This window comes from Osmerus mordax, chromosome 10 (assembly GCF_038355195.1).
Source record: "Osmerus mordax isolate fOsmMor3 chromosome 10, fOsmMor3.pri, whole genome shotgun sequence".
In the NCBI taxonomy this organism is placed as follows: Eukaryota; Metazoa; Chordata; class Actinopteri; order Osmeriformes; family Osmeridae; genus Osmerus; species Osmerus mordax.
In genome coordinates this window covers 18,187,781-18,197,780 of record NC_090059.1, presented here as the reverse complement: position 1 = coordinate 18,197,780, position 10,000 = coordinate 18,187,781, and the positions used below count along the sequence as shown (strand labels likewise).

The window sequence follows — 10,000 nt, the reverse complement described above, 5'->3', positions numbered from 1 at the left end:
CGCACACCTGTTTCCACACAGCTCATCATGTCCTGTCTGTGGAGGATGTTTATGGACTCTTTCTGGTTGAATATCAGTGATAATGTTCCTGTCTGCAGGTGTGGGACTACAGCTCAGGGAGGAAACTGGGGGGTGTCCCAGCTGACCCCCAGGGGGACAGCAAGGTGAGGGTGTCCCTGACCCCCAGGGGACAGCAAGGTGAGGGTGTCCCTGACCCCCAGGGGGACAGCAAGGTGAGGGTGTCCCTGACCCCCAGGGGACAGCAAGGTGAGGGTGTCCCTGACCCCCAGGGGACAGCAAGGTGAGGGTGTCCCAGCTGACCCCCAGGGGACAGCAAGGTGAGGGTGTCCCTGACCCCCAGGGGACAGCAAGGTGAGGGTGTCCCTGACCCCCAGGGGACAGCAAGGTGAGGGTGTCCCTGACCCCCAGGGGACAGCAAGGTGAAGGTGTCCCAGGCAGAGGTGGTGAACATGCACACATCCTTCACTCAAGTAGAAGTACAGATACTCATGTTTAAAAAAAACTGGTAAAAAAAAAGTTCTGACCACTTTTACACTCAAGGAAGATTTTTTGGGGAAAATAAAATATATTTAAAATAAAATATATTTTTAAACCTTTATAAGCTTTTTTTTGTTACTTTTTTTCTTTTCTTTTCTTTTTTGTTACTAATTTCTCTTATTGCTTTCTGCCTGGCTTCATGGTAGCTTCATACACTAGCTTACATTTGGTGTGATTAAATTGTTATTACAGATCTACTCCTGCCATTGGCTGGGCCAGGATCACATGGTGGCCGCAGGCAGCCAGGTTCACATGCTGAGGGTCATCAACAGACACACTATGGTGGTCAGTCGGCCTCACTAAGACACTCAACAACTCAAAGTTCAGCAAAACTTGCAAAGAAAACAGGCCTCCCTCTCTCATCTTCTCTCTTCTCTACTCTACACCCTGCTGACCTCCAACCCCCTTTTCCTCTCTCACATTCTCTTTCTGATCCCTTAATCTCCCTCCTTCCCTCCCTCCAGACTGAGTCCAGGCTGCAGGGTCTGTCCTCTGCTGTGTTCAGCTCCTCGGTGTGTGTGTCTGGGCGCTGCGCGGGGCTGGTGGCAGCATCGTCAGGGACCAGGGTGTTTCTGCTGGAGAGAGGAGCTCAGCGGCCCAGGAAGGAGCACCGCAGCCCAGCCACGGGGGACGAGGCTTGACAGGGAAGATCCACACACGCAAAGTTTTTGGTTCAGCTGCTGTTCTCCAGCTGCTTTTTGACAAGTGAGTCATTTTGTAATGTGTAAAAGTGAAAAATAAAGGATTAGGTTTAGCCAATAACTCACTAAGTTACATTGAGTTTTACAAGTGCATTAACCCAAACTGAGCCCATGTCATGCTGTTAGTTTACAGATAGATGTGCTGCAAAGGTGCACGTAGACATGTTTGGACAACACTTTGTCCCAGGGCCTGAAGTTTTTACAGCTCTACTCGACAGACCACACAACCCTGGGACTTTGGTCTGGAACGAGCTACCTGACTCTAGAGACGGTCTACAAATGAGCTGTTCCTGCAGCTGCTGTTCCCTCTGGTGCTGGGCAACGCAGCTCCAATGATTATTCTGGGGATTAACCGACATTAAGGCTGTGTGCTGGAGGAAACTAACACTTTGGCATTCAAGTTGGGTTTGAGAAATGTTAAAGCGCTATCAAGTGACAAACAACCGACTTGTATACAAACGTAAACACTGTCTACTTAATTAAAATAAGTTGATCAACCATTCAAACCAGTCTGCTTGCACTCCCTGTTATTTCATCAGTCTCTCTTCACTTGTGTGTGATTAAGGGGGATATATCTTCCTGCTGAAGTCTCTTCATGATCTGGAAAATACTTGTTCACTCTTCCAGCAGGAAAGCAGAGTTGTAGACACTCCCTTGTCCAAGTCCAACAATCAGCGTTCAGATAATATTGTTGAAGGAAATGTGATCATGCCTCTGGGAGTTATGTAAGGGAAACTTTGTATAATAAGTCTGTGATTTACAGGAAGCCCTGTATGACAGAGAGAGACCGTGTGAGGACGGGTTGAAATGTAAAAAGACAGTTTTGTTTACATTCAGCAGGCTCAGATTAAATCTAAGGAAAGGGGGAAGAACGCGTGCGAGACCGAACGCAAGCAGCCGTGCTGAAGCGAGGACAAAGCCTGTGTTGTAAGGAGCTCTGAAACAAAGCCTGGTCCAGACGCCGTGCTCATCTGAGCAGCAAGCGGAGAGCAGCGCCGGGCCGATAGGCAATCAGAGAAAAACACAAAACACAGAGACGTGGACTGCTGAGGAGCCCTCAGACCACAGGGAAAGAGACTACAGAGAGAACTATCAACTGTTCATACTGACAGAGGACCAGGCAGACGACCAGGCAGACGACTCTCACCAGAGTTTCTCCGTGGTCTCCCTCAAGTCTAGATCTCCTGCTCTCGTCCCTGACCCCCTGCGGTCCTCCTGCGGTCCTCCTGCGGTCCCCCTCCTGGTGCGAGGCATGGCGGAGGAGAAGGAGCTCTCGTACTCCGAGGCTATAGAGAAGGCAGGCAGCGCCATCCACAGGTTCAGGCTCATCGAGGTGAAGGGAATCCCTCTCATGGAGCACATCGCCAACAGCTGGGACCCCATCTGGGCCTTCCAGCCAGACCCCTCGGACCTTCTCATCGCCACCTACCCCAAAGCAGGTACTGTCCTTTTCTGTTGCTACCACAGCTAGACTCAGAGAGACCTGTGCATCTGTACCTAAATTATAGAGTTTAGCAGTTAGGATTGAGTTTTGGATGATGATAACTTACTCTCAGTATCCTATTGTATAAATGTCCTAGCAGGTCTCAGTGATGTCAGATCTAGCAGGTCTCAGTGATGTCAGATCTAGCAGGTCTCAGTGATGTCAGATCTAGCAGGCCTCAATGATGTCAGATCTTGTAGGCTTCAGTGATCTCATATCTAGCAGGCCTCAGTGATGTCAGAACTAGCAAACCTCAGTGATGTCAGATCTAGCAGGCATTAGTGATGTCAGATCTAGCATGTCTCAGTGATGTCAGATCTTGCAGGCCTCAGTGATGTCAGATCTAGCAGGCCTCAGTGATCTCAGATCTTGTAGGCTTCAGTGATCTCATATCTAGCAGGCCTCAGTGATGTCAGAACTAGCAAACCTCAGTGATGTCAGATCTAGCAGGTTGTCAGACCTCAGTGATGTCAGATCTAGCAGGTCTCAGGTGATGTCAGATCTAGCAGACCTCAGGTGATGTCAGATCTAGCAGGTCTCAGGTGATGTCAGATCTAGCAGACCTCAGGTGATGTCAGATCTAGCAGACCTCAGGTGATGTCAGATCTAGCAGACCTCAGGTGATGTCAGATCTAGCAGGCCTCAGGTGATGTCAGATCTAGCAGACCTCAGGTGATGTCAGATCTAGCAGACCTCAGGTGATGTCAGATCTAGCAGACCTCAGGTGATGTCAGATCTAGCAGACCTCAGGTGATGTCAGATCTAGCAGACCTCAGGTGATGTCAGATCTAGCAGACCTCAGGTGATGTCAGATCTAGCAGGTCTCAGGTGATGTCAGATCTAGCAGACCTCAGGTGATGTCAGATCTAGCAGACCTCAGGTGATGTCAGATCTAGCAGGCCTCATGTGAATTTCATCCCTCCTCAGGAACCACCTGGACGCAGGAGATCGTGGACTTGTTGCTTCATGATGGAGACGCTGAGGTCTGCAGGAGAGCACCTACAGCCGTGCGCATTCCCTTCCTGGAGATCGTCTCTCCTCCACCCATCCCATCAGGTGTGTGTGTGTGTGTGTGTGTGTGTGTGTGTGTGTGGAGGGCTGCGGCCCACTCAATGGATATTAATGAAATGTTCATGTTGTTAAGTAAAGATGTGTCTATAAATCTATCAAGCTGAAATGAAGATCCATCAGTGAATCCCTCAAGGTGAAGCTGATGGATCTTGAGCTATAATGATCTTCAAACCTGAGCACTTCAGAGGCCACAGGCCCAGTTACTGGGGGAAAGTTTGCCTGCAGGTTGTCATAACGACTCATTTCCTCTCCTTAATCAGGGTCAGAGATCGCTGGAATCTTAAACGACCCCTGCGATGCTCTGCCAGACTCACGCTGCCCTGCTTTGAGATTGGCTTGGTGGTGCATTCCACTGGTTACTGATTTTTTTCTGACCCTGCAATGAAATGTAGTATAGTGTGTGTGTGTGTGCATGTATGTGTGTGTGTGTGTGATCCCATGGCGGGTTCTCTGCAGAGACCAATATCCAGTATAATAAAATTAATCCGTCTTTGTGAGTGTAGTTATGTTTTGCTATGGTAGTTGATCCTAGTTCTAAGTGCTGTGTGGTGAGTGGGGTGAGGGTGGTGTATGATGGTGTATGATGGTGTATGATTATGTATGATGGTGTATGATGGTGTATGATTGTGTATGATGGTGTATGATGATGTATGATGGTGTATGATGGTGTATGATGGTGTATGATCGTGTCTGATGGTGTATGATGGTGTATGATGGTGTATGATGGTGTATGATGGTGTATGATGGTGTCCAGACGTCTGGGTGACCAGAGCAGAGCATTGCAGTCTCTCCTTCCTCCTGTCCAGGCCTGGACCAGCTCAGCAAGATGGCTCCTCCCAGAGTCATCAAGACCCACCTGCCCTTCCAGCTGGTGCCTGAGGGATTCTGGGAAAACAAATGCAAGGTAGGCACAATAGAGTCGTAAGACATTCGTTGTTGCGTCATATTTGGTTGTGTCATTACAGGACATGAACACAAGGTACAAAGGTGACATACCTGCAAGGCTGCAGAATCTATATCAACCAATACTAATACAAGGTTAGAATATTAATAATAATTATGTAAGATCCTCCTTCTCCTGCTCCCCTTTCCCTTCTCTCTCCCTCTACACCCCCCCCCCTCCAGGCTATCTACGTAGCGAGGAACGCCAAGGACAACCTGGTCAGCTACTACCACTTCGACCGTATGAACCTCACCCAGCCCGAGCCTGGACCTTGGGATGGATACCTGCACAAGTTCATGAGAGGAGAGCGTAAGACGCAGTCTCTCAGGTTCAGCTACACCTGGCTGCTTGGGATCCAGGAAGGGAACCTGTCCAGGGTCACCTGACCTGATATGAAGATAGTTAGTGTTGCTGGGGCACAGTCCTGTTTAAGGTCACTGCAGTGACACACTGAGATTATAGAATATTCAATAGACCGAATGAAAGATGAATGACATGCAGTGCCTTTGGTAAACATGTTTGCACACAATGCCCTGGATACAACCTTTTGTAACATTTGTGTGAGTCTGTGTGAGTCTGAGTGAGTCTGTGTGAGTCTGAGTGAGTCTGTGTGAGTCTGAGTGAGTCTGTGTGAGTCTGTGTGAGTCTGTGTGAGTCTGTGTGAGTCTGTGTGAGTCTGAGTGAGTCTGAGTGAGTCTGTGTGAGTCTGTGTGAGTCTGTGTGAGTCGGTGTGAGTCGGTGTGAGTCTGAGTGAGTCTGAGTGAGTCTGTGTGAGTCTGAGTGAGTCTGTGTGAGTCTGAGTGAGTCTGTGTGAGTCTCTGTGAGTCTGAGTGAGTCTGTGTGAGTCTGAGTGAGTCTGTGTGAGTCTGAGTGAGTCTGTGTGAGTCTGTGTGAGTCTGAGTGAGTCTGTGTGAGTCTGAGTGAGTCTGTGTGAGTCTGTGTGAGTCGGTGTGAGTCTGAGTGAGTCTGAGTGAGTCTGAGTGAGTCTGTGTGAGTCTGTGTGAGTCGGTGTGAGTCTGTGTGAGTCTGAGTGAGTCTGAGTGAGTCTGTGTGAGTCTGTGTGAGTCTGTGTGAGTCTGAGTGAGTGTATGGTTGAACTTTGCTGGTTTTTCTGCAGTGGCCTGGGGCTCCTGGTACGACCATGTGAAGGGCTTCTGGCAGGAGAGAGAGAAGAGGAACATACTCTACCTGTTTTACGAGGACATGAAAGAGGTAGGGCGTGCTCTCTAGACATCTTCCTGTGTGTTTCCCTGGAGACGCGCTCCGACCCCCCTCCTCCTATCCTCAGAACCCTCGCAGGGAGGTGGAGCGCATCATGCGCTACCTGGATCTGTCCCTTTCTGATGATGTCATCCGCCGCATCGTGGAGCTCACGTCTTTCAAGGCCATGAAGGACAACCCCATGGCCAACTACACCTTCATCCCCAAGCCCGTGTTCGACCAGTCCATCTCCCCCTTCATGAGGAAAGGTGAGTCCTGTCCTGCCCTTCCTCCACCCCGCCCAGGAACCTCCTCTGGTGCTTCTCTTCACGTGGTTCTCGTCTAGAAACCCCTGTGTGTTCTGACCCTCTGCTGGGTGTTGGTGAACTGGTGCCCTCTAGCAGGTGCTGTGTGTGTGAGCGCTCCTGATTGTGTTGATCTCTGTGTTCCTGCTCAGGAGAGGTGGGGGACTGGACCAACCACTTCAGCCCAGAGCAGTCTCAACTGTTTGATGAAGATTATGAGAGACAGATGAAGGACGCAAACATCCCCTTCAGGGCCACGATCTGACGGAGGGTCCTCTCTCGCTGTGAAACCACAGTTCTTCTCCAATACCAAAGACGGAGCTACGTGACAGAGCAGCTAGGATCTCAACATGTGAGCAAGCTGAGATGTACTGCTTCACTGCTTTCATAAAATCTTTTTGGAAATGTGTGCAAGAATAATCACATGCTGTTTGTTGCTGCAAAGAGGTGCTTACTACCCAAACTGTCACTCTAATAAAAGAAGCTTCTCGAAAATAACTGCATTTCCAATCTGTTTGTATCTGGTCATGTGGGAGGGCAGGATTACTGGGAGCGAACCGAGGAGGTCAGAACACAGTGAGACAGAACACCAGGCATCCCAGAGTGCACTGCTCCTTAGCTAAGTGTGTTTAGGGAGGGGCCCCCAGCCCGCCCAGAGCAGGAGCTCCATCAGATTCCCTGCCGTGCTGCAGGACGCCCTCCTGCCACCAGAGGGCAGTTAGTGATAGTGTACTGATGTATTCATTTAGGTTTTAACTCCAAAGTGACTAGAAGGGGGATTTGTATCTTCAACCTCTAGATCTGCAGTGACACTCTCTAACCACTGAGCTGTCCCCAACCCCACAACTACAGGTGAAGGGAGAGAAGGAGCAGTGAAATTGTAAAACTCCAGCAGTTAGCACAGATAGAGATACTGGGGAACCAAGATCGAAACAGTTGAGAGTATCCAAGTTAAACCAAAAAAAAATCACTTTTAATACATACTTTATTTCTTAGAATAAAATCTTAAATACTCTAATACAGGTGAGGCAGATCCTCTCCCCTTCCATTTTAAACTCATTATACAGAGGCAGTTTTTATGTAGATTTTTGGATGTTTTATTGTTTTTTTCTTTGATTTTCCTGTGTTTGTCCTCTCTCTTCTATTGGTTGGCTCACAAGAGCCCTCCCATTGGTTGTGATCTTCCTCTTTTCTTCTCCTCCTTCGCCTCTCTTCTCTCTCGCTCTCTTTCTCCTTCTTAAATTCGCTCCTTTCCTCTTCTACATTCCTAAATTGCAGCTGTAGCTAAAATTCAGAACAGGAAACAGAGTTAGAAAAGGAAGGTGTGTTGGGAGGTGTTAGTTTGAACCCAAGACGGCGAGAGAGAAGAAACCAGGTTATGTATCATAGATATGACATGTACAGCACGTAGCATAGCAACTCTGCAAGACCCAGTTCCAGCGCCTGCTCTCAGCAGAAATCATGCAGAATCAATTTCCTCTAGTCAGCCAGGTCCGAGGCCTACGAACTAAACACAGTCTAAATGTATAACAATATACTGTATGTACACGCTATCTATACTGGGTGGTATAGATAGAGCCCTGGATCAAACACAGCAGGAATGCTAATCTGTGGATACGACATCTACGCACACCAGCCCACAGGACTCTCCAGCTACAGTCTACAGCTGAAGCAGTACATGCCTACATGCCTCCCTGATACGAGAGGATCCACACCCACACCATGCAACACAGATCACGCTCACACTCTCTCTCTCTCTCTCTCTCTCTCTCTCTCTCTCTCTCTCTCTCTCTCTCTCTCTCTCTCTCTCTCTCTCTCTCTCTCTGTCTCTCTCTCTCTCTCTCTCTCTCTCTCAAGGTTCGTCTCTCAAGGTTCGTCTCTCTCTCTCTCTCTCTCTCTCTCTCTCTCTCTCTCTCTCTCTCTCTCAAGGTTCGTCTCTCTCTCTCTCTCTCTCTCTCTCTCTCTCTCTCTCTCTCTCTCTGTCCCTCACAGCTGCAGGGTTACAGAGCCGTAGCCGTCCACATGCTGCTGCTCTGCCAACACACGTCATCATCACACTGTCCACCCAGACGACACACGTGTCTGTTCTCTGGTCATGTTTGCTTTGGACAGGAGAACTCACATGATCTCCATCATAAACACATCCTGTAATCTCCGTACCACACATGAACACATCCTGTAATCTCCGTATCATACATGAACACATCCAAACATGGTGACATGAAGGAGACAGGCTGGGTGACGGGGGAGATGGGTACCTTGGTTTAGTTACAGGCTAGTGATGGAAGGATGGCAGAATTAGGCTGGAAGGGAATGAGATCAGTGAGTTAGACAAAGATGGGGGGTGAAGGGTTAAAGACGGAATAGAGAAGAGAAAGAAAGAAACCATGTCATCATTGTAGTGAAACTGCAATCAACATCAATGATTAAAAGAAAGATATTATGAGGATAAACAGAATGGAATATTAAACAACATTAACAGAACAAACAGTTGTTTTTACAAGTTGGTTAATTAATAAGTTCAGATTAAGTACACATTGTGATATACTTAGTCAACAATCATAAATTAGAGATCTTTTAAAAACACGTTATAAACCTAGATGTAGGTATAGAGAGTGAGTTTGTATCTATGAGTTTGTGAGCGCACATGTCTGGATGCATCTGTGTTAAGGTGTGTGTGTGTGTGTGCAGAGATACTTACGCTCCAGGTAGTTGCGGGCGACGAACTTCAGCACCTCATCAATGAGGATGACGGGGAAGGAGAGTTTCAGCACCATCAACCACTGCTCCACACCCAGGTGAGTGAGCTTGAAGATCATCTGGAGAGGAGAGAGGGTGGTTACCCCGGGTTACCACTGCTTACCTCCGTGTGTCAGAGTGTGTGGGTGTGTCAGGCTCACGGGCATGGGGTCCACGTAGATGATCACAAAGTGAAGAGACATAGACAGAGCCATGGCTCCCAGCAGCCACAGGTTGCTCCAGGGGGGCATGCGCAGCAGAGACTGGTTCTCAGACAAGCTGTGGGTCAGAGGGTTCAGAGGGGTCAGAGGGGTCAGAGGGGTCAGAGGGGTCAGAACCTCACACCTTAACTCTGACCTGGACGTGCTCAAACATCCCTACCAAGACACAACCTGTGTATGATGATCTTTTTTCTGCTGTACTTTCAACATGAGACAGTAGGGTGAGGTAGGAGAGAGGAGGGTGAGGTAGGAGAGAGAAGGGTGAGGTAGGAGAGAGAAGGGTGAGGTAGGAGAGAGGAGGGTGAGGTAGGGGAGAGGAGGGTGATGTAGGGTGAGGTAGAAGACAGCAAGGAGGGGTAGGGCTGATGTGGTGAGCAGCTGACCTGTTGAGGGCGTTGGACATCTCAATGGTGACCAGCACGGACAGGGCCATGGTCATGGGGGGAGCGGCCTCAAAGATGTGGCAGTTGATGCCAGCGAAGTCCTCGTTCTCATCACAGCACTGCATGAAGTGGGACTGGGGGAGAGGAGGAGGAGGACAATTGAATCTTTGAAAACCAGGCTACGAAAAATGGTGGTGTGAGTGTGACTGTGTGCGTGTGTGCGTGTGTGCATGTGTGTGTGTGTGTGCTCACCAGCTGGTGGTAGGTGACTCCAGGGCCGGTGGGGTCATACATGAACCACCAGGCTGCAGCTGCAACTGTGGCAGCTCCAACGTATCCTGGAGAGAGAGACCAGCGTTTACTAACACACCAATACTCAGAGAGACCAGCGTTTAC

The 10,000-nt window shown here is 49.0% G+C and overlaps 3 protein-coding genes across 4 annotated transcripts in view; 2 read left to right on the top strand and 1 right to left on the bottom strand.

Annotated features, from left to right (window-relative positions):
* The window catches only part of LOC136950067 (WD repeat-containing protein 38-like), a 3,713-nt gene extending 1,961 nt beyond the window's left edge, over window positions 1-1,752 (top strand). The window contains exons 8-11 of the mRNA XM_067244152.1: window positions 99-164; window positions 751-843; window positions 1,023-1,263; window positions 1,386-1,752. Coding sequence (XP_067100253.1) covers window positions 99-164; window positions 751-843; window positions 1,023-1,199 — 336 coding nt within the window. The 3' untranslated portion in view covers window positions 1,200-1,263; window positions 1,386-1,752. The remainder of the gene's footprint in view (window positions 1-98; window positions 165-750; window positions 844-1,022; window positions 1,264-1,385) is intronic.
* Window positions 1,753-2,001: 249 nt separating this feature from the next.
* sult1st6 (sulfotransferase family 1, cytosolic sulfotransferase 6) lies at window positions 2,002-6,759 on the top strand. The gene is made up of 7 exons (XM_067245093.1): window positions 2,002-2,698; window positions 3,670-3,798; window positions 4,620-4,717; window positions 4,939-5,065; window positions 5,874-5,968; window positions 6,045-6,225; window positions 6,414-6,759. Exons 1-7 carry the CDS (start codon window positions 2,512-2,514, stop codon window positions 6,524-6,526), a joined length of 930 nt encoding a protein of 309 aa, XP_067101194.1. The 5' UTR covers window positions 2,002-2,511; the 3' UTR covers window positions 6,527-6,759.
* A 469-nt stretch (window positions 6,760-7,228) lies between these two features.
* Window positions 7,229-9,963, bottom strand: LOC136950814 (sarcoplasmic/endoplasmic reticulum calcium ATPase 1-like). 2 transcript variants are annotated; one of them, XM_067245289.1, is made up of 6 exons: window positions 9,857-9,963; window positions 9,605-9,738; window positions 9,162-9,279; window positions 8,963-9,080; window positions 8,520-8,564; window positions 7,229-7,545 (listed from the first exon to the last, which is right to left on the bottom strand). In XM_067245289.1, the coding sequence occupies exons 1-5, from the start codon at window positions 9,896-9,898 to the stop codon at window positions 8,560-8,562; spliced, it is 417 nt and encodes a 138-aa protein (XP_067101390.1). In that variant the 5' UTR covers window positions 9,899-9,963; the 3' UTR covers window positions 7,229-7,545; window positions 8,520-8,559. The 2 variants fall into 2 exon arrangements, with proteins under 2 accessions (XP_067101390.1, XP_067101389.1); XM_067245288.1 differs by lacking the exon at window positions 8,520-8,564.
* Window positions 9,964-10,000: the final 37 nt, after the last annotated feature.

Bases quoted from the DNA above. Each gene is read 5' to 3' on its own strand.
- sult1st6 (XM_067245093.1), top strand. From the start codon at position 2,512: ATGGCGGAGGAGAAGGAGCTCTCGTACTCCGAGGCTATAGAGAAGGCA. The intron at 3,799-4,619 runs GTGTGTGTGTGT...CCTCCTGTCCAG, and splicing joins TCCTCCACCCATCCCATCAG to GCCTGGACCAGCTCAGCAAG. The intron at 5,969-6,044 runs GTAGGGCGTGCT...TCCTATCCTCAG, and splicing joins TTTACGAGGACATGAAAGAG to AACCCTCGCAGGGAGGTGGA.
- LOC136950814 (XM_067245288.1), bottom strand. From the start codon at position 9,898: ATGTATGACCCCACCGGCCCTGGAGTCACCTACCACCAGCTG. The intron at 9,739-9,856 runs GTGAGCACACAC...CCTCTCCCCCAG, and splicing joins GAGTCACCTACCACCAGCTG to TCCCACTTCATGCAGTGCTG. The intron at 9,280-9,604 runs GTCAGCTGCTCA...TCTGACCCACAG, and splicing joins ATGTCCAACGCCCTCAACAG to CTTGTCTGAGAACCAGTCTC.